A 26,240-nucleotide genomic window follows, 5' to 3' on the forward strand; every position below is an offset into this window, starting at 1 on the left:
TAAATGTAAACCCATGCTTCTTCCCCATGCTCAAAATGGAGGACTTTTCCAGATTCCAGACAGAAGGTTGAAATGGAGGACGTGTCCTGGAAAAGGAGGACATGTCTGGTCGCCCTGAGCTATAAACACTGATATAAATGTAAACCCATGCTTCTTGGCCATGCTCAAAATGGAGGACATTTCCGTATTCCTCCTGGACAGAAGGTTGAAATGGAGGACCTCTCCTGGAAAAGGAGGACATATCTGGTCGCCCTGCGTTGACTAAAACGGACACGTATGGCTGCACACGGCGCCTCCAAGGCACACCATCCCTGCGAACTACATCTCCCAGGGGTCTTTGCAGCCGGCCCTCCTCTGATTGGCCGGCCTGGGCGTGACGTCATGTGTTTTGGCTCTGGGAGGTCACATGTTTCGGGGTCTTCTTTGTTTTGAGTTGAGCTGGAACTTGAAACGGAGAGGAAAGGAAAGGAGCAAAAGAGAAGACGGAGGGCTGTCTTCTGGTTCTCCTCTGCGGGGAAGAAAGCCACTCTGCCAGGTAATAAACACATACTGGTTTATATATATATGGGGTCGGTTGAGCCACAGCAGCCTTTGTTTTTCTCTCGGAAGCGGGCATCCAGAAGTACCAAAACAACCGGAGAGTGCTGAGTTCGAATCCTGCCTTTTCGTTGCAATGAATAAGAATAAATAAGAGTGGCAGGGATCCTTCTTTGTGAAACGAGTTTAAACAAAGTTTGCAAATAGTGTTGTCGTTGTTGTTAATAATAATCCTGCCCTGCTTTTTTTCTGGGCTGCGAAATCTGCCACTCTTGTTTTGGTCCTAAAATCTGCAAGGTTTAGATGGATGCTTGGCTCAGAATCTAAACATCCCTGAACCTTCTCCTCCCCAGAACCGTGCTATATAGCCATTGGCTGCATCCACACTGGAGAAATAACCTGGTTTGGCACCGCTTTAAGTGTCTTGGCTCTTTGCTATGGAATTCTGGGAGTTGGAGTTTGTTGTGGGGTCCAGAGCGGAGCTCCGCTCTGGACCCCACAACAAACTCCAACTCCCAGAATTCCATAGCAAAGAGCCAGACAACACACACACATGATCCCTTGGACATCATGCTCCCTTGTTGTGGCTTCCCTTGTTGGTGCCTCGAGGGAGGAAGCGGGGTTAGTTCATCTAAAGGTGGAAAAACAATGTGCGTGGCGAGGGAGGGAGGGAGGGAGGGAGGCAAGGAGAGCCTTTGAGGACACGGAAATCCTGGGTTTTCATGAACACTGGCCAGAGAACCTGAAGGAGGACGAGTCCCGACAAAGAGAAATGCAGATCCCGACGTTAGATGGAGACTCCCTTCAGGGAAACCTATGGAGCGCCCTAGAGCAAAGTGCAACAACATCCACAAAAACGGATCCCTTTATTCGGCCACCAAAATGCGCAAAAGACCCGATGCAAGGGTTCTTTCGTGGGGCCAATAAAGGGATCCCTGTTTTGTGGATTTGGGGCATAATTTGAAGGATCCGTTTTGTGGGTTTTGAATGTTAATATGAAGAGGGATCCTTGTTTTGTGGATCTTCGGCGTCATCTGAAGAGGGATCCTTCTTTTGGGGATTTGAGGTGTTATCTGTTTGGGGGATTTGGGGTGTCCTCTGGAGAGGGATCAAAATTTGTGGATTTGGGGTGTTATTTGGAGAGGTATCCCTGATTTGTGGATTTTATTCTCTGAAGAGGGATCCATTTTGTGGACTTTCATAGCCTTGGGCCAGGGAGGCACTTAAAGCGGTGCCAAACCGGGTTATTTCCCCAGTGTGGATGCAGCCGCAGATGGAGCCATGGCTCCCTCCCTCACTGCCTTGCTAGTGGCGAAAACTGGCCCTTAGGCTGCCATTTCCTTTCTCTGTCTCCTCCCCCCCCCCAAACTTGGTCGCTTCCAAGTGGCTCTTGTTGGTTCAGTTGGACCAGACTACTTTTTTGGGGGGGGACAACAGAAACAGTTAACACTCTCGAGCGTTTTGTGAGGAAAAGGAAACGACAGCTGTTGGGTATATGGACTGGAGTGAACCACAAAAGACGTTTGGGGGGGAGAGGAGTGTATTTCTAGACAGGAACGTCTCACTTTTCCACCCTCTTCCCCCCCCCCCGTCTCTTTTTATAGTTTCTTCCCTTCTCCCTCTTGACAACTGGAAGGAGGGGGTGGGGAAAAAGGCGAGGATTGGATCCAAACATCAGCCAAGCGGGGGGAGCTTTTGAGGAGTCGAGTGCTCTAATTGGACGAAAATTGAAAAGGGGCGTGGCTTGTCTCCAAGACTGTTCGGGGTGAAGGTGAAGAGGATGTGTGCGAAGGAGGGGGCGTGTGCGCATGCGCGTGGCTCCTCAGGTTCGAACGGAGGCCAGTTGTGTAACGGTCGCCTCCTTCCGACGCTCCTTCGGGAGTGAGTTCAAGAGGGCCAAGGAGGCGGTTATTTTGCCTCAGGCGCCTCACAGTAGCACTGTATTGTACTAAGTAACGTCCGTTGGCCCCGTTCCGTTGCTTTCAGCCGCGGGCTTCACTATCCATGAACAGTTCTTTTGTCTCACACGTAGTTAGGTGCCCTAAGTAAAAAGGAGGACATGGCACCGCAAAGTGTAGGGCATCCAAGAAAACATGACTACATTAAAAAAAGAAACACTCATAGAAGTACAAATTCATGCTTAAAATAGAAGGCATTTGAGAATTCCTCCAGAACAGAAGGTTGGAAATGGAGGATGTGACCAAATAAAAACTAAAAACGCTCGTAGAAATATAAATCCATGCTCAAAATGGAGGACATTTCAGAATTCCTCCTGGATAAGAGGCTGAAATGTAGGATATGTCCTGGGAAAAGAGGACATCTAATCACTGCTCGTGCGACATTTTAAATTCAGCTCTTCAGTGTCTCATGGGCAAGTGGATGCTTTTCCTTCAGTGGTTTGAGCCTTGGACTATGACTCGAGATGGGTTCGGATTCCCAAGGATGCAGGCGAGCTCCACCAGGCCTGCCTGGAAGAAGCAGAGCCCTCCCTCCGGTCCATCTGCCTTGGTCCAGGCCTCAGAGGGAGAGAAGAATGCTGGACCTGATCCCCTCCCCCCTCACCATTCCCTTCTCCTTTTGTGTCGTGTCTTTTAGATTGTAAGCCTGCGGGCAGGGAATTGTCTGGTTAAAAATAATAATAAATGTAAGCCGCCCTGAGAGCCATTAGGGCTGAAGGGCGGGATATAAATACCTAAATAAATAAAATAAAAATAAAAATAAATGGGGCAGAGTACATTAATGGGAAGGCAATATGAGGTGAATGTTGGGAAATATAGGCGCGTTACAGACGGGCCCATGAGGCGCCATCATTACGTGTGAGGGGTGGCGTTTCCTGATGTGCCTTGCCCCTCGCGTGTAATGACTACGTCAAAACGGCAGCAGCTGTTCCACACGGCCGCCGCCATTTTGACGTAGCAGACGCTCTTTGTCCGCATGCCTCGCAGCAGAAGTGATGCTCGAGTGCGCGACTAGTGCCTCATGGTGTCTCTTCCAGGGCTGAGGAAGGAACACGATTTTTGTGCTTCTTCTTTGCTGTGTCCGGGAACCGCGCGGTTTGGATGCTGTGGTTCCCGGACACAGCAACCAGCAGCGGCGCGAGACTGCGCCATAGTTAGGCAGGTGCAGTCCTCAAGGAAGTAATTTTTTTTCTGCCTTCTAGGCAGATCCAGTCTCAAGTTAATCATTACAAGATAATTCTGATTACCTAGAAGCTATAATAGTGTTGTCTACATTAGGCTGCTGTTACAAGGTAAGTTATCTAAACTGTTTTTATAGAGAACTACAGTAGATGTAAACAAAGTGAATTGGAGAAAATATCTCCTCAGCTATGAACTCAGGTGGCTCTAGATAAGCCACTTTCTAGCTGCCATACTCCTCCAGCTGCAATGAAGTATATCCCTGGTAGCTTAGAAGCAGAATAAAACTTATTCATAGAGTAAAATACAGTTGAACAGCCAGTCTAAGTTATGTGCACCAGTGGAGGGTGGGAGGAACACATTTAAAAGTAACCCTGTTCTTAGAATGCTCTGGAACAAGGTGGTTTTCAAACCCTCCTCAAAGCAGGGAACAGTAGGGACATAGTTTGAACCTGGTGGGAGAGTGTATTGTAGTGCTAGATGCTAGAGTAAAAAGGAGGCTAGATGCTAGAATAAAAAGGACCATGTCTTTCATACCTATTTGTTGCATGTGCTTTTTTGGAAAACCAAAGGGAAGCATCTCAGGTGTAAAGTTCATATGGGAGGAAATGGTGTGTGAGATACCCTGATTGCGGGCTCCTCAGGATTGCACGATCAAAACAAGCACTTTACATTGAGTCTGGAAGCAAATTAGCAACTAGAGAAACTGGAAAACAACTAACATAATATATATAGTCTGGCCTGCTGGATTCAGGATGAAAGGGTAGCAGCAACATTCTGGACCAGCTGGGATTCCCAGACTGTATTCAGGGGCAGATTTGGATAAGGTGCCTTTCAGCGCTCCAGCTGTGAGGATACAAAAGGCTCATATACCAAGTGGCTACTTCCACTACCTGTCCATCGCAAGAGGAGGGGCAGTTCAAGGAATACCTCCGAACTGCATTTCAGAGCAAATGGGACTCCATGCTAAAGCTTCCAAACTGGCAGTGGTGTATTAGGGGGTGCAGACCGCATGAGGTAACACGCTAAGGGTGAGTGTGACAACCCTTCTCATCATCTTTGTTTTGGCAGAAACAGGCTGTGGCATTTGCCTGCTTCCCTATAAAATGCTTTAAGAGATGGTGTGAATAAAGTAAAGCTCAGTGGAAGGACAAAGGAAGCCACAGGATTTTTTTTTATTTCACAATGTTTTTAAAAAATTTAATTTTTTTTAAATCAAATTTTGTTCTTTTAAAATTCTATTTAAAATATTACATTGTGTCCAATTTTCACGTTAACCACATGAAACTATAGTATATGTAAAGACATTTAGGTCATGCTTTTGATATTGTAATTTAAAGACATAATTTTAATTTTGCTAGTTGTTTATGTCACAACTATTGCCATTACATTCAGTGAATATAGGAATTACAATTTATGAGTAACACTAGTGTAAAAAACATTATTACGGATTTGGTATAGTATGGTATGGAAGGAGGTCAACATGGATGGGGTGGCACCATGAGTTACCGCACCAGGTGACGCCAATCCTAGTGATGCCACTACAAACTTGCAGTGTTTAAGACAGTGGTTCTCAAACTGTGGGTGGGACTAGGGGGGAGCATGAGACTTGGAGGGCCTGGTTCCTCCTCCATTTCCCAAACTTCTTCTGTCCTAGAGACAAAAAGTGTGCTTGGAGCAGCTACCTCTGCCTGAGAGAGGAAGAAGAGAGTGGGGAAGTTCACTGAATCATAGCCATTGTTGGGGCCCATTCTGAGTTCCCACTTCTTCTCTCCCACTCCACCTGTCCCATGACTATTCCATTTCATAGAATCATAGAGCTGGAAGAGACCACAAGGGCCATCCAGTCCAACCCCATTCTGTCATGCAGGAACTCACAATCAAAGCATCCCTGACAGATGGTCATCCAGCCTCCGCTTAAAAACCTCCAAAGAAAGAGACTCCACCACTCTTCAAGGGAGTGTGTTTCATTTTCGAACAACATTATTCCTAATGTTGAGGTGGAATCTCTTTTCCTGTAACTTGCATCCATTGCTCTGTGTTCTAGTCTCTGGAGCAGCAGAAAACAAGCTTGCTCCATCCTCAGTATGACACCCCTTCAAATACTTAAATAGGGATATCATATCACCTCTTAACTGTCTCTTCTCCATACCCAGTTAAACATACCCAGCTCCCTAAGCCTTTCTTCATAGGACAAGGTTTCCATACCCTTCACCAATTTGGTGGCCCTCCTCTGGACATGCTCCAACTTGTCAACATCCTGTTTGAATTGTGGTGCTCAGAACTGGATACAGTATTCCAGGTGAGGCTTGACCAAAGCAGAATAGAATAACACTATTACCCGTATTTTCCGGCATATAAGACAACTGGGCTTATAAAACGACCTCCAACTTTTCCAGTTAAAATATAGAGTTTGGAATATACTCGCCGTATAAGACTACCCCTCTTCCAACGCACACTAAATAAAAAAATTTAAAAATCAGATTCGATTTCAATATGGTACTTTTAATTCAAATGCTTATGACATGCAGGTACTTAGCAGGAAAACTTGTTGTATACAAAGCCTGCTTGGATTGGTCAGCTCTCCATGCCTGCCCAGCCCTCCTTGTCTCCAAGACTATCAGAGCGGTAGCGCAAACATGGCTCTTTTTTCCATACCCCAGGCGTCCCAGACGCCTGCAGTTTGCTCTGCCCTTCACTTACACCCCCCTCGCCTCGTCATCGGGACCACATTAAGTCACTTCTTTCCACAAATCCTGGTGAATGGATTTTCTTCTACTGTATTTTTACAGCGCCGCCCTTGCTGCTTTCATATGGTCGCCGCATATTGTGGGGATGTGGCCATGGCCGTTTTTGAGCTCCCTCCATCATATACGGCGACTGCAGATTCTCCAGTCTGGCTCGTAAGTTTCAGCACCTGCCCTATAAGATGACACCCAGCGTATAAGACGACCCCTGACTTTTGAGAAGATTTTCCTGGGTTAAAAAGTTGTCTTATACACCAAAAAATACAGTACTTCCCTTGATCTAGACACTATACATATATTAATGCAGTTCTCGGTTATTGCTGCAGCATGAGCCTGCACTCCCACTCAATGCAGTTCAGCCTACAGTGGCCTAAGGAGAGCCAGTATCTGCCACTGCCCCTGGCAGCAGCAGAGGTCACTGCTGTCACCTGGCTCTGGCCCTTGGGTACAGAGGATAAATGGCCTTGGTGGCTCCACTCCGAAATGAATAGCACTTTGGACCAGCCATCTGAGGAGGAGAGGAGTAAGTGCACCACTTCCTGCAAGCCACTGGAACAGAGTGTGTTCCTGAGCTCGCCACTGCTCTACGGTGTCACCTCCACCCTACAGGCCAGCCAGCTGGGCACTCCTGCTCATAGGTGGAGGTGTGTGACAAGCTGCTCCTCTGGTCCAGTAAGACAGGTGGAGTGGGGGCTGGATAGGGCCCAAGGAGAGGAGGAGGGATCAAAGATGCCTTTGGGCAACCATTGGAGGCATTGGGAGTGGTGGAGGATTTAGGGGCCCTGTGGAATCAGCTTCTAGGAGGCCCCATTTATCTGCCCACCCCCAGCACTTTCACAGGTCCACTTGTTCTCCACATGCTCAGTAACAGTATTTCTCTTGCTCTTTTCTTTCACAGGCTTACTCTTGCAGGGGTTCATTCACACTAATTCTCTGACCCACTGACCCATTTCTCTGAGAGGAATTTCTCTCATTCTCAAAAGTTGCTACCCAGGATTCACAGTGTTTTCTTATTGCAAACACACCTGGCAAATTCATTCAGTTGAATTTCATGAATTGAGAGGGAGTAACACATGCAGAACTAATATATGCATATTGTTTCCATTTCAGAGGCCATTGCCATATTCAAGTTATGCTTCAGTGGTTTTGAACTGAGAAGAGAACTTCCATTTCAATACCTAGATATGTTTAGAAAGCACTGGAATATGCGTATGGATGTCTCTGGTAATTTGCATTGATGGAGTGCACAGGGCAGAGCTGAGGGAGAATTTATTATTTTCTTTATTGCCCTCCATCTAATCAGCCCAGGAAAGCTGAACTTCCAGGGTTTTGTTGGCTACTGTTGCCTTTCACCTTTATGTTTGTCTCACACTCATTGGTTTCTGTGAAGGAGACATTACTGGAGTGGCATAGGAGATCCTGGGACCTCCTGGGAAACATAGTGCTTTTGAATACAATGGAACCCAAGCTACCTTAGACCTATCCCTACTGGGGACACCACCAGCCATCAATCTATATCAGTGGAGACCCTTATGGTCATTTCAGTAGCTGCAAGAGCAGATGTGACGTAGGTGGTAGTGCTCCTCTCCAACGGAAAAGAGGCATTTCTGTCTTGCTCTCATACGTGCCCAGAATACTAGCACTAAATAACACAAAGCTAACATTAACCCCAGCAGTTAAAATATTAATGGGGAACTGTATTGGCCATTAAACAAAATCCAGATTCCTTTAGTGATACATTTATTAGGCCAACCATAAGTCACAAGAGAAATTACACTGCCTTTCAAAGCTTGCTACCTTCTTTATCAGGCAAAAATGATCAAGAATTCATGCGGGGAAGAAGAGTAAGAACGTATTTAACTTAATTTAAACCTATTTAATATTAAAATTACATGCATTAAAGTTTACAGTTAAAGCATGAGTGTTCTTTAGGAGTGAGCCTTTGGTCAATACAGTTCGCCCTTGCTTTACGCGGGGGATCCGTTCTGGACTCCCCCTCGTAAAGCAAATACTGCGCATGCTCAAGCACCATTTAACTGGATGGGGCTTGTGCATGCGGCGGCGCACGCACACAATGGGTGCACACCCCATTAGTCACAATGGGATGCTCCGCCCCTGGCGCTCCACGTGCTCCCGCGCCGCTTTCAATGTATGCTCAAAATGGCATATAGCGCACTCATGTATGACGCGGGCACAGTGTACATTACCTTGAAGGTCTTTTATGTTGTGACAGAAAGGTCCTTTGTGAATCATGCATTTCGCTGGTGTTATATATTTTGTAAATTGTCCCTTTTGACTGTATGACATTTGGGGTGAAATTGTCTGTATGATGTGTGTTGCTCAATGGTGTTATTTAATATCTTGGATACTGATGTTTAGAGAACCAAGGCTAGCTACTGTCCAAGTATAATGGTGGTGTTTATAGTCAACTAATTTTTTAAATATTATTTTTACATTTAGCAACCAAAAGGAGACAATCTTCAGTATTTCTCCATGATATTATAAACAACTGATGTAACAATGGTACTAATACTGGGTCGCAGATTGAACAGAGGGGATGGTCGGGCCCAGGAATCCCCAGTAACGAAGCGTAAAGTTTTTGAAATGGACCCAAAGTCCTTGTCAGGCCATGAGTTCTTTGATTTCTCTTCTGGATCATCCCATGCTGAAAGCATACTTCAGATTTTCAATGAATTTCGTGACAGTCGCTTGTTCACAGATGTAATAATCTGTGTTGAAGGTAGAGAATTTCCCTGTCATCGAGCTGTCCTTTCTGCCTGCAGCAGTTATTTCAGAGCTATGTTTTGCAATGATCACAGAGAAAGCCGGGAAATGCTGGTAGAAATCAATGGAATTTTTGCAGAAGCTATGGATTGCTTTTTACAATACGTGTATACAGGCAAAGTAAAAATCACAACAGAGAATGTGCAATATCTCTTTGAAACATCAAGTCTCTTTCAGATAAGCGTTTTGCGTGATGCATGTGCTAAATTCCTGGAAGAGCAGCTGGATCCTTGCAACTGCCTAGGAATCCAGCGTTTTGCTGATACGCATTCTTTGAAAACACTGTTTACCAAATGTAGAAATTTTGCACTGCAAAATTTTGAAGATGTGGCCCAGCATGAAGAATTCCTTGAGCTTGGAAAGGATGAGCTTATTGATTACATTTGCAGTGACGAACTGGTGATCAGTAAAGAGGAGATGGTTTTTGAAGCAGTCATGCGCTGGGTTTACCGGGCTGTTGATCTCAGACGCTCAGTGCTACAGGAACTTCTCACCCATGTCAGGCTACCTTTACTACACCCAAACTACTTTGTTCAGACAGTAGAAGTAGACCAGTTGATCCAAAACTCCCCTGAATGTTATCAACTGCTGCATGAAGCAAGAAGGTACCATGTACTTGGAAATGAAATGATGTCACCAAGAACTAGGCCACGGAGGTGAGTGGGCTTAGCTGATTATTTTTCTGTTGTACACAGTCTGCCTTTGGTATCCTCTGGGGTTTGTTTCTAGGACCTCACATGGATACCAAAATCAATGGATGTTCAGGTCCCATAAAATACAATGGCACAGTAAAATGATGTCCCTTATATAAAGTGGTACACAGCAAAGTTTGAGTTTTGGAATTTATATATTTTTTAATAATTTCAAACTGGATGGTGGAATCCATGGATAAAGAATCCATGTATATGGAGAGCTAACTACTGGAAGGAGCATGTAGAGGGATCTTGTAGCACCTTTGAGACAAATTGGAAGAAGCTTTTGTAGACCTAAGTCTACTTCTTCAGATGCATTTGGAGAGGAATTGTTTGGATAATGTATATCTTTCAGCCTATTGTTAGTCATCTGGCTAGTTAATCTGTTTAATTTAAAAATTGCATCATCTTTTTAAAAGTGTAGCCTTTTTTTCCTTATTGAAAGTCGTGTATATTGAAATTATAAGAGTGCTCAGAGGCAAAAGATGTTAATTAAGGAGTTTAGGAAAGGTTACACACAATTAAGCCCTTTTGGTTTCATATATTACTCTTGAAATTTACTCAAGATACTTTGTTTTTCTTGTGCTATAGACTAACATGGTTACTTCCCTAGAAATGGAACTTAAGCACCTCTTTCTTTAATATATGTCCATGAGTCAGAGTTCTTTGTTCTTATAGATTATATGTACTTTTCTTGGTCTCATGACAGTGGTCTGTAAACTTGGATTACTTTTTTGAAATACTAAATGTTCTGAGACTAATTTTTTTCCTACATAATTTAGTAAATTGAATATATGTTTGAATGGTTGCTTCTTTCATGTTTTCTTGAATCTATTTGTTCAGCCAGCTTTCAAACATTGTAACTTTTAGATACTTAGGTATGTCTTTCAACAAAGAGAATCTTTGTTTTTCTTTTTCCAGATCAACTGGCTATTCTGAAGTGATTGTTGTTGTTGGAGGCTGTGAACGTGTTGGTGGTTTTAATTTGCCATATACAGAGTGCTATGACCCCATGACAGGCGAATGGAAATCTTTGGCTAAACTGCCAGAATTTACAAAGTCTGAATATGCAGTTTGTGCTTTGAGGAATGATATTCTTGTTTCAGGTAAATAAAAATTACATTACACACAAAAGCATTGTAAAGAATCATAGAATCATAGAGTTGGAAGAGACCGCAAGGGCCATCCAGTCAATGGAGAGGTGTGTAACTAGCCTACTATTGGATAACTTTCAAAGTATCCAGTTAACATGTACAGTTTCCTTATTATATTTGAAAATTCCAAATCTGTATGAAATGAACCTTTTTACAAAGAATATACAAGTTCCCCATTTGATGTTGAACAAATGGCTGCAACATCCTATATCATATTGAATAAACTATTCCAGTGGTATGTGTGTGTTGGTGGGTGGGATTAGATAAAAGAGTATTGTTTTCTTTGTTCCATGGCCAACAATTCTTAGAAGCATATACAGTGCGCCCACGTTATACACGGGCACACTCTACGCGGACTTGAGCATACATGTTCAAGCCGCAGGGAGCGCACAGGGCGGTGTGTCCCATTCAAATGAATGGGGCGCACACCTGTGGCGCCCCGCACGCTCCTGCACTGCCCTGCACGAGCCCCATTCAAATGAATGGGGCTTGAGCATAGGTGGAATTCGCCTTACGCAGGGGTGTCCGGAACAGATCCCCTGCGTAAGGCATGGGCCCACTGTATATTTTTATAAACAAATATGATTACTGCAGATTTTATTTTTATAAATGTATATGCATCAGAATAGGATATTTTTCTAATATTGAGTACAATGAAATGCATCCCTTGTTTAATTTTGGCAAAATTGATGTCTTTTTTTTTTTATATAAGGTGGAAGAATCAATAGCCGTGATGTGTGGATTTATAATTCTCAGCTTAACATTTGGATCAGAGTTGCCTCTCTAAATAAAGGGAGATGGCGTCATAAAATGGCTGTCCTCCTTGGTAAAGTAAGAGAGCTTTGTTATTAGCAATACTTCTTCTCTTAGAAATGACCCAAATGAAATAACAAAATTCTGAAACAGGGTTGTGTTTTAATTTTTCAAGAATATTTGTTTGTTCCTTTAACAGATGATTTATTTATTTATTTATGTTATTTATACCCCACTCTTCAGCCCTAAGGGCTATCAGAGCGGCTGAATTTTGGTCTGAATTTCACATTACATTCCTAATCATCATCATCGTATAGGTTGCTGGTTAAAATGGGATTGAAATTAACTTTGCCATTGAGAAAAGGAAAAATTTGATGTAACCAAAATTCATAATTTGCCCATTTCTACCCATTGCCAAGTTAGTTAGGGGAACTTCCATAGGACACATGGTCTCTCAGTTATAAGCAACCATTTGAGACTATATATCACATTCATTTTGCAAACAATGTGGAATTTAGGGTAGAAGCCTAATTAACTTTCAGTTTCCATGTTTTTCGATGCAGGGAAATTTGTAAATATAACTCTTTTCTTAAATTGAAAATTGTTTGGTCCTAGATTACATATGTTTTAAAAAAAACCCATCAGGTCACTAATTAAAATGCTAAGGCTTTGAATAATTTCACACTTATGTTCATTAAAATAAGCAAGGGATAAGGAAGTATTTAACATTTTCTCTTTACTTTTATAGGTATATGTAGTTGGAGGATATGATGGGCAAAATCGACTGAGCAGTGTAGAATGTTATGACTCATTTTCCAATCGATGGACAGAGGTAGCTTCTCTTAAAGAAGCAGTGAGTTCTCCAGCCGTTACCAGCTGTGTAGGCAAACTGTTTGTGATTGGTGGAGGTCCTGATGATAACACATGCTCTGATAAGGTTGAGTAATCATATTAAATTAATTGTATGTGTATTTAAAACTCAGTAATTGTTTAAAAACAAGTGGGGACCCCCAGTAAAATATTGCAGAATGGCCTTTATTCAGTGTGCAGGCAGCATAAAATAGCAGCCTTATGAGGGTTTTTCAAATGTTGGGGGCAGGATAATGTTTATTTCTTCATTTTTACCCTTCTCAAACTATCCCTTGCTGTGGTATATAATTCTAAAGAACTGAGGTGAAAGGATGATTCCATTGCTGTTAGTGGGTGGGCAGTCCTGGAGTTTAGGAAACGGGGCGGGGGAGGGAGGGTTACATGCACACACCCATGAAACCTGTCCATATAGTGTGCATTTCACCAACTCTGATCCCCACCTCTAGTATCGTATAAGCTGTTTGGTAATTGAAGAGACTATTTCCCTACTCCCACATGACACTGCCAGCTTTCCATGGTTCCTGAAATCTATTGAATCCTTTCTGGCTGTCTACATTGTTCTTTCTGGCTGTCTGCATGTTGATTCTTTCTATTTTCTTCTATTAAATTTGCTTAAGCAGATGCATATCCTTCAAGTGTGCAGAGCATTGCTGTGTATGGCTCTATTTTTACAGTTAGACGAATAGCTTAGCGCTATTAAATTTTAGAAAAAACAGGAAGGGGTGCTTGGACTGGGCCCTGAGGCAATGGCTACTGCTCGCTCCCTTCTCCTCCTTCTCCTCTTCGTCCTTTCCTTCCTTCCTGAGAAGAGCGGGCCTCCATTGAAGGAGAAGCCCCAGAAGGAGAAGATGTGTGCTGTCTCTTCCTCTGCCGCCCTGTTGGGCTCCACCCTTCCTCCGCCTCCATCTTCTTTCTGGGGCCCCTCTTCAGCCTTCGGCTCCTCATTTCTCCTCCTCAGGCCCCGCTTCTTTCCCTCCAAAAGGCCCAGAAATCACCTCCACAACCGGTGAATGGGAGTGGTCTCCAAGCAGCAGCAGCAGCAGCAGCACCAATGGAATGAATCCTTGTTGAATGCATCTAGTCTTTTCCTTGAGAGTTTACTTCTGGAGAAGAGTTGTCCTTTCGTTGGAGCCACTTGGTGGCAAACCAAATTGTGGATCTCAGAGTCCCAGAGCTGCTTGACGAAGAGACAGCAGAGTGACGTTGATCTAACATCACAGCCGCAATGGTGCTGTCACGGATAGCAGATTATCTTTGTTCTAATGCAGTGATGGCGAACCTATGGCACTTGTGCCAGAGGTGGCACTCAGAGCCCACTCTGTGGGCACATGTGCTGTCGCCTCAGCACAGAGTTTGCTAGAGTTTGTTACTAGAAAGCCAGAGGGACATGGCACTTTGCAATAAACAAATGGGTTTTGGGTTGCAGTTTGGGCACTAGGCCTCTAAAAGGTTCACCATCACTGTTCTAATGGTTACGAAGAGTCATACTCTGTTTTTAAAAAGGAAGCAGAGTTTGATGTGAATGAAGAGTTAGATAAAAAGTATGCTGGACTCTTGGGGGGAAAGGTACATCAGTTATAAGATTACAGAAGAAGGTTATGGAATTAGAATCCAAACTAAATGAAGCTAAGGAAGAATTTACATAAGTTGGATCTCTTGACCAGAAGCAAGGCCCTAAAGAGTGGATCCATCGTCCTCCAGAAAAGTTTGCATTGAGTGGGCACTGGAGTCCTGTCACAAGAGTAATTTTCCATCCAGTTTTCAATGTTATGGTCTCTGCTTCAGAGGATGCCACAATAAAAATATGGGATTATGAGACAGGCGATTTTGAACAAACCCTGAAGGGCCACACAGACTCTGTGCAGGATATTTCCTTCAGTTACAGTGGCAAGCTGTTGGCCTCCTGCTCTGCAGATATGACTATTAAATGATGGGATTTCCAAGGCTTCGAATGTATCAGAACCATGCATGGTCATGATCATGATGTTTCTTCTGTAGCCATCATGCCCAATGGGGATTATATAGCCTCCATCTCAAGGGATAAAACCATCAAAATGTGGGAAGTTCAAACAGGCTACTGTGTGAAGACTTTCTCGGGGCATAGAGAATGGGTCCACATGGTACGGCCTAACCAGGATGGCACACTGATTGCCAGCTGTTCCAATGACCAAACAGTGCTTGTCTGGGTGGTAGCAACAAAGGAATGCAAAGCTGAACTTAGAGAACATGAGCATGTGGTAGAGTGCATCTCCTGGGCTCCTGAGAGCTCCTACTCCACCATATTGCAAGCTACAGGATCTGAGACTAAAGGGTGGCTAGCCTGGGCCTTTCCTGCTTTCTGGATCTAGAGACAAGACCATTAAGTTGTGGGACATTAGTACTGGCATGTGCCTTATGACTCTTGTGGGCCATGATAACTGGGTACGTGGTGTCCTCATCCATTCTGGGGGGAAATTTATTTTCAGCTGTGCTGATGAAAGACATTGCGTGTCTGGGACTACAAGAACAAAAGATGCATGAAGACTCTTAATGTGCACAAACACTTTGTTACCTCATTGGATTTCCACAAGACAGTGCCCTATGTGGTCATGGGCAGTGTAGATCAAACAGTAAAAGTGTGGGAGTGCCGTTGATAGAATTCACGTCTGACCCACCTTTCTCCCTCCCCCTCTGGATGCACTCAGATACCATAATTCCCCATTGAGCTCTGTTTAAAATAAATATTGTCCTTTCATGTAAATTATTCTAGATGTAGATTGAGCTTATTAAATGTTACACACAAAGTATTCATGCATGGTGAATCCAAATTGTATACTGTAAATTTACATACGTTGTCAAGAAGCATCATAGGTTTAAGAACATGGGCTGGCATTGGTTACATCAGACCTGAGAAAGCCGACGTTGGTTGGTTGAATTGGGGGCACTTAAACTGGTGCCAGCAAAACTGTTCTGTGCTGGATCAATTGAAACACCCGTTCTCCTCTCAGGTGATGCCTATAAACTAGTGACTCTCATGTGGGATATTTTGAGGGTGGGCGGGTGAGGTCTCTTTCCGAAACACATATGTCTGTAACATTATTTAAGTGTGCTTATGAAATCTAAGGATACTAGATAAACAAGGCAGCAACTTAGAATCTTATGTAATTAATGGATACTAATTAAAAAATTCTGGAGGGAAAAAGAAGAAACAAGCAGGGACCTGCAACAAAATTTTGCAGAGCCAGAAGCTCCAAGCTCAGACAGGCAGATGGGAAGAAATACACTAAACCTGATGCTGTTACCTAGAGACTACAGCTAACCAAGTACCACTAGTCAGTGAGTACAGTGAAAGCTGTACACATGCATCACACTCTTTCCTACAGTGAAGGTGGGTATCCTCAAATGAATTGTTCTTCTTACTTGCTATAATAGGACAGGATTATACAAAACAGATTTCCTGTCCTTTTTATGTGGAAAGATGCTCATCCAAAAGAGAATTTTCCATTTGTTTGAATTTGGGCTCATCATGCCTGCAGCATAATCGGTATGAAGCAACAGGATTTTGCTAGTTGAAGGAATGATGATTATAATTATAGAAAAAGTATTAGTTGTACTGTTAATATTCTACTCTCTGTATTCCTTTGATCTAAATCAAAGGCTGCATTCAGACTTCATAATAAACCATTGTTTTATCATGGCAATGAGATGAGGTTCTCTTGAAGTCACATATTCTTCCTCCTCTTCTATGTTGAACATAGCCACAAGAAGGGAAGAAGGAACTTAACTGCACTTTAGCATGTCTTCTAAATACCAAATAGTGGTTAATGTTGCCTATAGTTTCTTAAAACAAGGCAACTATAACATATAGCTTCAGTCAAACCACAGTTAAGATTACCAAATTTGTTGGGATCAGTTAATATGAGAAGCTGAAGTTAATAAAAATTGAATAAATGCTTCTCAGACTCCATAAACTCAGGGATAATCTAGGTCTATTTTTCATGAGGCTCAAATGCTCTTGTCCTTAAACGCTGTCACTGTATCTGAATTGGCCAGAAGAAAAGTACACATTCTTCAGTAATCAGTAGTACAAAGTTGATAACCTTTAATTTGTCCAACTGTTTGTAGATATTGATGAATTAGTGTAAGAAATTGAATCTACAACCACTGTTTTTCTTAGACTAAAGCAGGTGTTAGAATTGAATATTTTTCTTCTTTTACAGGTTCAGTCATATGATCCTGATAGTAATTCTTGGCTGCTCCGTGCAACAATCCCAATTGCCAAGAGATGTATAACAGCTGTATCACTAAACAATCTCATTTATGTTGCTGGAGGGCTTACAAAGGCAATATATTGCTATGATCCAGTTGAAGACTATTGGATGCATGTGCAGAATACATTCAGCAGACAGGTAAACAAGAAAGAACTAGTAAAAATGCTGTAGTATGAAGTGATTTCTAATAAACTGTGTAAACTCCCATCTATGAAGGCTGCAAAGAATTCCATGTTCTTTAAATGTTCATTCATTAGAAATAATATTCTATAACACTTTCAACTGACAAAATGCTACCACTGTTTGTTGGCATTTTTTGGTTGAAAAATAAAATTACCAAAAAAAAAAAAAAAAAATTGGGAGGAAATCAATGAGCTAAGGGTTTGAAAGGCCTCCCTGAGTCCCAAGGTATGTATACAGTGCCCCAACCCCTAAAAGCTGACCACACCAGCTATTTATTATAGCATATCACTGCATTTCTAGATTATTGATTTACTTATTTATTGAAGGTATTTTTATTTTGTGCCTTCTTTACGTCAGGCTACTTTACAATCAAAATACTTAACAAAGTGTTTAAACCAAACAAACTACTAGCACTATCGAACCCAAACGAAATAAAACTGGGAGCTTAGCTTAGTGCTTTTTGAAATCACTGGAAATGAACATGGAAAAGTACAGGCTTCTGCAACTGGATGTGGCATGGAATTTATTGGTAACTTTACTAGTCTGGTTTCACTACCTTTAAGGCTCAAGATATTTCTTTGCGCCTAGGCTCAGATTATTTCTTAAAATACTTCATAATCTAACTGCCTCTGGTGTTTCAGAAAATATTCCATTAGATGACTTTCCAAACACTACCTATACTTCTAAGAAAGGGTAGAACAGCTTAATGTTACTGTTCCTGAATCCTGGACTGATAAAACCATAATGCCTGAAGTATGATACGCATTTATAAGTGTTAATGGTGGCATCTGATGAGTTAGAATCATGCCAGAGATATCTTTAGGTCTTTGTGCTATCTGTTAAGCTAGTATTGATCTTTTACTAATGTATTTCCAAAAGCTGCTAAATTCCCCAGACGCCTTTGCGTTCTTCTATTTTATTCATTTTGTAATTATCTATTTTGTGTGGCATTTTTTTGTTTTGTAACCTTTCTGTTTTCAAGGTGTGGAAACTATGCAACTGGGCAGCAATTGCCACCAGCTCTAGGCTACATAACAGTGGTACATCTAGTATATTTGATTTCTTTTTAACACCCCTCTCCTCTGTACAACAAAATTATTTTCAATGATGATGATGATGATGAAATGCAGCCAATAATAATAATGGCCAGAAAAGAAGCGTAGGCAGTGAAAAGGAGGTTTTATTGAATTTTATATATACAGTTAAGCCTGCAAAAATAAATAAAATTATAACCTGCCTTTGCACTTTCATCTTTGACATTTTTCAACAGTCTTTGCTCTTTTTTCCCCCTGCTAGTTGGTGTTATCTGCAAATCCTGATGTTCCTTCCTCCAGTTTTCATCCCCCCTTTCTCCAAGTCTAATCCAACTTTCTGTATATGTTTAATGTATAATTTAAATAGATAGGGTGATAAATGCAACCTAATTTGACCCTCTTGCCAATGGCAAACTGTTCTGTTTCTCTATATGCACAATCTTAGAAAGTGAAATAGAAGCTGAACTCAAAACACTTGGGAAATATATACCACCAGAAATAGATGGCAAAGCAATAGAGCTGTATCAAGCAACAGAAGCAGAATCCACTCAAATTACTATTAAAATATGTCAGGAAATACAGAAAATAAAATAATGGCCTACAACTTGGAAACACTCAGTATATATTTGGATTCCCTAAAAGGGGACACCAGGAATTGCAGTGACCACTGAACTATTGTATTAATTTCCCATGCAAACAAAGCAATCCTCAAAATTCTACAATAAAGGTTTTTACCGTATATGGAGTGAAGAAATGGCAGGTGTCCAAATTGGGTTCAAAAGAAGAAGATGCAGTAGGGATCATATTGCAAACATACCTTGAATAATGGAACGCATCAACGTATTTCAGAGGAAAATCAGCCTGTGCTTTATAGCAAAGTCTTGGATTTTGTAGATCATGAAAAAGTATGGGTTGCCTTAAAAGAAATGGGTGTACCACAATGTTTCATTATCCTAATAATCTGTATTCAGGATAATAGGCCACTGTTAGGACAGAATATGGAGGAAAAGAATGGTTTCCAATAGGCAAGGGATCAGGCAAGGCTGCATTTTATCACTCAATTTTCATACAGAAAGCTGGATTAGATTTGGAGGAAAAAACATAAGAACGAGGAAGGAACATCAGGATTTGCAGATGACACCATACTGCTTGCAGAAAATGAAAAAGACATGGAACAACTACTGAAGAAACTCAAGGAAGAAAGCACAAAGGCAGGTTTACAGTTGAACATTAAGAAAACAAAAATAATGACAACTTACTTACATAACTTTAGACAAAAGACATTTAAATAGTTCAGAATTTTCCCTACCTTCGTTCAGTCATTAATTAGAATGGAGACTGCAGTCAAAAAATCAGAAGACTAGGACTTGAAAGGGCAGCTATGGAGGAACTAGACAAGATCCTCAAGTTATAAAGATACATTATTGGATACCAAAGTCAGCATTGTCCATGCCATTGTATTTCCAATTGCTATGTATAGCTGTGAAAGCTGGACAGTGAAGAAGGCTGATAGAGAAAGATCAGCTCATTTGAAATGTGATGCTGGAGGAAAGTTCTGTGGATTCTGTGGACTTCTAAAAGGAGAAATAAATGGGTCCTAGAGCAAGGCATATGTTCAGGCATAGGAATTGTAGTTCCTCAAAATCTTGAGGGCCTCAGAATGCCTGCCCCATTGTAACCTAATGAGAAAACGTTCAGATTCCAGTGTTCTGACATCTTTTCTCATCTAATGTCATGTGTATTTCCTAATTTAGTATCTCAGTTCTTATTGTCTTATATACTGTATTTGTGTTCTGTTACATATATCTCATGATTAGTATAGTCATCCCTTCCGATTCGCAGGGGTCCATTCCAGACACACACACACAAAAACACACACACCGGTGAATCAGAAAAACCAAAAATATTGGAGCCCCATTGTTTTTAATGGCCATGCACTCCTGTGTGCGTGCTCCATTTTTGTCCCAGGAGGCTTCCCGTCCGCAGAAATTCAAAACAGCCAACGGGAAATCAGCGAATCCGGGGTGATGACTGCAGTTATCTAGCCTTTTCCTCATGGATTGCAGAGGTCAGAAACAGCCATATCAATTCTACTTTGGAACAGGAATAACTAAATACCACAAAGTTATTATACTGGTGCTCCCTTAGGAGTTTACAGAAATTATGTTTCTGGGTTGATACTAGTACTTGATGGTATCCTCCAGAAATAATGAATACCCCAGTAGAACTCACACATTCAGACTCCTTAAAGGTAAAAATATTTTCAATAATCTAAACTGCACAAAATATGCAAAAGTATATCAGCATGGAATTATAAGCCAACCCCATACTGAAGAAATGTCTATGTTAGATTTTACTTTAGTATTGTGTAGCTCTTTCAAAAGTAAGCATCACTCCCAGCAATGACAATTAGGGTTTTATGTTTTCATTACCACTTATTTCTTAATATATTTTGAACAGGAAAACTGTGGCATGTCTGTGTGTAATGGCAAAATCTATATCCTTGGTGGGAGACGAGAAAATGGAGAGGCCACAGATACTATTCTTTGTTATGACCCTGCAACCAGCATCATCACTGGAGTAGCAGCTATGCCCAGACCGGTCTCATACCATGGCTGTGTGACTATTCACAGATATAATGAAAAGTCCTTCAAACTCTAAAAAGAGGAGAGATTCAAAGAGATCAGTGGCATGTTACAAACTGAAATGGAGAAGGAAAGCACTTTTTCCATAGTGGCATCTGGAAAGAAAAACATTCTGCTTCTTAACATGTAAAAATGCATTCAAAAATGCATTCAAAATAATTTAAATATTTCTTATTTCAGTTCAGTGATACTTGACATGTTTTGGTCTAAAAATAAGGATAGTTTATATGACTGATTGGATCATGTTCACTCTGTATTATCTATAATCATAATCTTAATTTTGGGATGTGAAGCAGCACTTTGTAAATATTCATGCCTGGTTTTACAGATGTCTTTGTATTTTCATATCTTTTTTGTGGTAAGTAATGTTAAGTTTATTTTTAAAGATAATTCATAACCATGATTTCTATATAAATGATCTAAGAAGACATGGCTTGAATTGCAAAATTCACTTTTCAAGGTTCTTTCATTAGTTGAATTTATTTGAATAAGGGGGTTTCGGCTAGGATTCACTATTATGCTTCCACTGCAGCTTCCCCCAGAATTTGTGATTCCCCCTTCATCTTGCATCTCTCTCTACCTGAAAAGTATGTTCCAAAGGGCTGGAGCAGGTTTTTGTGGCAGAGCAAGCTGCAGGAATAAGAGGGGGAAAAGCTCTTGTCTTGCTGATGATGGATACAGAAGTACACCACTGGATCTTGGCATTAATGTACTGCAGGAAGAACAGACTTGTTAATTCAGAATACATTAATAACACAATTGACACTTGTCAGTGAGCACTGTTTTCAAATATACCCTGTGTATGTAGGGATATTCATTTAATAAAACAAATGGGCTTTGGTATTACTCTAATAATGTCATAGGGTTGCTCTGAATATTATTTCTAAACCAAATCTTAAGACTACTTGGTTATCCCTCAAGTGCTTAGAATTTACACCTGCATCTGAGGGCAGAAGGCATGAAGTCACAATTGCCCACTACAAATCTTGTATGTGACCCATACATTTTGATTTAAGACAGAATACATTCTCTTATTTCAGTCACATATTCTTATAGCTTCTGTATTGTTATTTGTCACTCTCAGGCTGCATCTACACTGTAGAAATAATACAGTTTGACACCACTTTAAGTATAGCTCCACCCTATGGAATCTTGGGATTTGTAATTTTATAAGGTCTTTAGTCTTCCCTGCCAAAATGCTGGTACCTCACAAAGCTACAAATCCCAGGATTCTGTACAGAGTCATGGCAGGTAAAGCGGTGTCAAACTGCATTATTTCTACAGTGTAGATGCACCTTCAGATGGCTTCATTTAAATGACCACAGGTTGTTTTTTTAATTCATAATGAAAAATAACCCTTTGGACCAATATACCAAGAAATTAATATCCATTTTACTGTTGCTTGTTCCATCAAAGAAAGAAAATATTTAATATACACCTGTCTCTTAAATTTAGCAAGTAGTTGCAGGTCTGCGTTATATGATTTATTACTATAAATTATAAACTGTAAATTGTAAAGTATGAAAAGGTAAAGGAGAGAAGAATGAACCTTTCTTCACTTTTAAGAATTTTTCAATTTAGCATGAGCTGACATGAATTTCATTTCACCATCAAATGTACTGAAAGAGTTGATATTAAAGCCACAGGTATATCAGCAATTATAAGGTTCTGGAGGTGGGATCAGAGTAAACCTGAGTACACTTAAATCTCCAATGTAAATTTTCTCCATTCTGGTTACCTGTGGTTTTTGGCATCCACAGGAGAGTCGGGAACACAACTCCCATGGATGTGAAGGGCTGCCTGTAACTGAGTCTGCTAGACACAGGAGTTAAAATTAGTTACAACAGTACAGTCCACCTGCCATAGTAAACTGTTTTACATGTCAGTTTCCTGAGCCTTACTTCACTGTGTTTTAAAGATTATATTCTGAATATTATGACTTTTCATAGGACATTGATTATTATGCTTACACAACCCAATCCTTCCCAATTCATAGAGAAGAAAGTTGGGTGTATTATTCCATATCCAACTTTTAAGCCTGACATTGTTCAGCTGGTTTCTAATTGTTTTATTGCAGGGGTGGAAAATGGGGCAGATCCCAAAAGCCTCTGTTCTGATATTTTAAAAATGGTGGGAGCCCAGAAAGGATTGATTGCTCTTCTTGGAGGCCTCCTGCAGTGGCACATTATTTAAGCCCTGCTTCCCACAAGAACCATGGAAGTGACTTATGGTCACTTCCAGATTGGTTTTCAGGGGCAGTGGAGGGTATGCCTGCATCATGTGATCTTCTATGCTACCACACAGATTAATTTGTGGCAATCTGATAATATGCATGTTTGTTTAGACAAAAATCCCCAGGAGCAAAGTTGGACTTCTAACATGAGCATGTATGGAAATACAGCCTTTATGTAATAATATCTGCTGCCTTGATCTCCATCCAGTACTGAATGTGCCTTAACTTTCATCCTGATTGTCATCCAACTGTGAACACAAAACAAGATGTTCCACAGTCTAGTGATAGTTACACCATACTCATATGTGAAATTCAAATATCTCAATACCAATTTACTTTTGTAGCCTCATTAAGACTGCAGGTTCTACCTCCTTAATCAGGGATCCTGGGAACACAGCTAATTCCTGGGGAGATAATAGATTTCCTATTTTTTTCTTGCTCAGCACAATTGCACTAATGTTTTGACTCATGATATGCAGAAGTAAAATGCTAAAACCAGGTGACAAAATTGGCAGAGGAATAATGATAGAAGAATACTATACATGGTGAAATAATACACTCAGGAATTACATACATCTTTTTCTAGATGAAATCAAATGAGTAGTAATCCACTGATACCAAGGGAAGAATAAGTAACCTATATTCCAAGACAAATTATTTAAAAGGATTTGTTTCACTAGTTCCTCTCAATTTACCAAACAAAAAGCTCCTGTGAATGAGGACCATTATCAGTTAAATATATCTCTTTTGTATTAATACAATAATTAGTGTAATCATTGTTAAGTAAAATATGACCTGAAGAAGTTGGTTGTTTTTGTGCTATATCTATGTTTTTACAGTTACTCCTGAGCTTCATGCCTATGAATTGTGCCTATTCTGTAAATGCACTTAGTTTGTCATAGTTGTGAGTGGAATCCTAGTTAAAGTTGTGATTTTTATAAAACAAAAATTTGAGAAAGGGGTTGTTATATTAAGTCTGAAAAAGAAGATTGATACTGAAAGCAACGTTCAGTTATTTCCAACTATAGTAGACTCATCAAATCTACAGTTTCCCACTGTGAAAAAACAGTTGGTCAAGTTTAGATTCACAGTATCTCATAAAAGATATCTTACCTATCCATCAACATTTCTTGCTTTTTAAACATTTTCCCTCCAGATCATAAATCCATACTCCCAGCTATATGGAACAATGGTAAAGAAACTGGTATATCTATTTTACAGCTTTAGATACAGAAATGACATGGATTTTCACTTGAAATAAGCCAAATTTCTGTCACTACTTCCATTTTTCTAAACAGATAGTTTGGGAAATAATTGCAACCTAGGTCTTTAAAAGACCACCAAAAATTTGAGGAAAGTGCCTCCTTGAAAAGTCTAGCATTTGGTTTTACAATGTCAAGTGACTTTTAAGCCCCATTCAAATGCTAGTTTTACAAAACCACAAATTAGATTCAGAAGGGTAGGCTTGATTTGTTTTAAATGAGATCCTGATATGAGACGTGCCCTCATAAGAATGTTCTGAATAATTAAAAGCACTCAAATAGGTCAACGTTGCTTTTTCATCTAGTTAAAAAAACATTTCATCTATTTAATAAAATATTTCATTACAACAGAAAATACGGCAGCTAACCTCAAATGAAACCCACCAGGTAAAAAATTCCAGTTATAATTCAGAGATTTGAACTAGGGACAGTACTTGGAATAGCTTAATTATTATATTGTTTTTATTAATGTGCTTTATGAACATACTGCCCTACTTAAGACCATTTAATCGGCTTGTATTCAAGTGTACCACTCAATATTTTAACATGTATGTATTTATGAGTATGTGTGATGATCATTGATTTGCTTAAAGCTACTGTGTATGGTATGTAGCAGTATTTAAGTGAGGGTGAAAAGCATGTGATTGTAGCTCATTTTGTATAATTAATCCAAAGAATAGCGCCTGTATGTTTTTAAACAAATCTATTCTTCGTGTAATCTCTGCCCAAAAAAATCCAAATTCAGAATAAATGTCGCTAATTTGTATCATTTTGCTTTGCATTCTTTTCACTTCTTGGGAATTCAGGTTTAATCGATATGACATGCATGTAACCATATAGACTGAGATTATTTTATTTATTTATTTATTTATTTATTTATTTATTTATACCCCGCTATTCAGCCACAAAGGCTCTCATTACACACAATTTTATCAGTGCTGCATAGATACAATGCACAAAATGATAACACATTTGCAGGGAAGATGTCATTTCCTAGGAGCAAACTCTGTCATTATGAGACTACTGTGAGAACAGTTTTTGATGCAGGAGGAAGATACAAATCACTTTTTGTAGTGTGGCCTGTTTCTAACTACAACTAGGCAGATAGCTATGAAGAGTCAATAACAAGACATCTACAGTGGGCACTCCATATTCTCTAGGGTTAGGAACACAGGACCCCCATGAAAGTGGGAAAACTGCAAATACAGTGCGCCTGTGTTATACACAGACACACTATTTGCTGCTGGGAGCACGCAGGGCAGCACGTCCCATTTAGATGAATGGGGTGCGTGCCCACTGCCACACCACTGTCGCATGCACAAGTCCCATTACTTTCAATGGGGCTCGAGCATACGCATTTTTTTTTACGCAGGGGAGTCCAGAACGGATCCCCCGTGTAAAAAAAAGGACACACTGTAACATTTTTTAAACCTGAGAGAATCCCTCTCTAGAAACCTAGGTCCTCCAGCACAACTCTATGGTCAACATCTGGAACCATGACAGTACTTCAAATGGAACAACAATGCTATAATTATGTAGTGTGGCATACCCACATGTTTCACGGATAAAAAGTGGGACATATAGCCAAGCAACATCAGAATGTGGTCAAGACTGCAAGTATAGTGAGGAAGAATAGCTAAGGTAGGATAGGTTTCAGTTTGCTTTTGCCTCATCTCTGCTCACTGAGTTAACTGAGCACAAACTACTTTTGCACTTTAATTTCAATGTGCTTAGACTGAAGCTGAGGACAAAAGGGAAAAGTAGGAGAGGAGAAGGAAAGTGGGACATTTTAAAAACAGGTGAAAAAGTGAGAGAACAGAGGATTAATCAGGACTATCCCTGCCAAATAGGGAAGGTATGTTGTCAGTGGGCCCCAGGTCATGACTAGACCCTTTTGGCTCAGGGGTTTTGAACTGGAGACTTCATACCTCCTCACCCATCCAAAAGAAATGACACTCT

At 40.7% G+C, this 26,240-nt stretch overlaps 1 protein-coding gene and 1 pseudogene across 1 annotated transcript; both read left to right on the forward strand.

Moving 5' to 3' along the window:
* The first annotated feature begins 407 nt into the window (after positions 1–407).
* On the forward strand, positions 408–25,052 carry KLHL24 (kelch like family member 24). Its single transcript, XM_089509568.1, has 7 exons — positions 408–535; positions 8,882–9,861; positions 10,819–11,003; positions 11,764–11,882; positions 12,553–12,741; positions 16,874–17,062; positions 20,602–25,052. The coding sequence occupies exons 2-7, from the start codon at positions 8,942–8,944 to the stop codon at positions 20,800–20,802; spliced, it is 1,803 nt and encodes a 600-aa protein (XP_089365694.1). The 5' UTR covers positions 408–535; positions 8,882–8,941; the 3' UTR covers positions 20,803–25,052.
* Positions 13,685–15,674, forward strand: LOC149318383 (lissencephaly-1 homolog pseudogene; annotated as a pseudogene).
* Positions 25,053–26,240: the final 1,188 nt, after the last annotated feature.

The sequence above is a fragment of the Sceloporus occidentalis genome, unplaced genomic scaffold (genome assembly GCF_023333645.1).
Source record: "Sceloporus occidentalis isolate IW3139 unplaced genomic scaffold, rSceOcc1.0.p SCAF_2, whole genome shotgun sequence".
In the NCBI taxonomy this organism is placed as follows: Eukaryota; Metazoa; Chordata; class Lepidosauria; order Squamata; family Phrynosomatidae; genus Sceloporus; species Sceloporus occidentalis.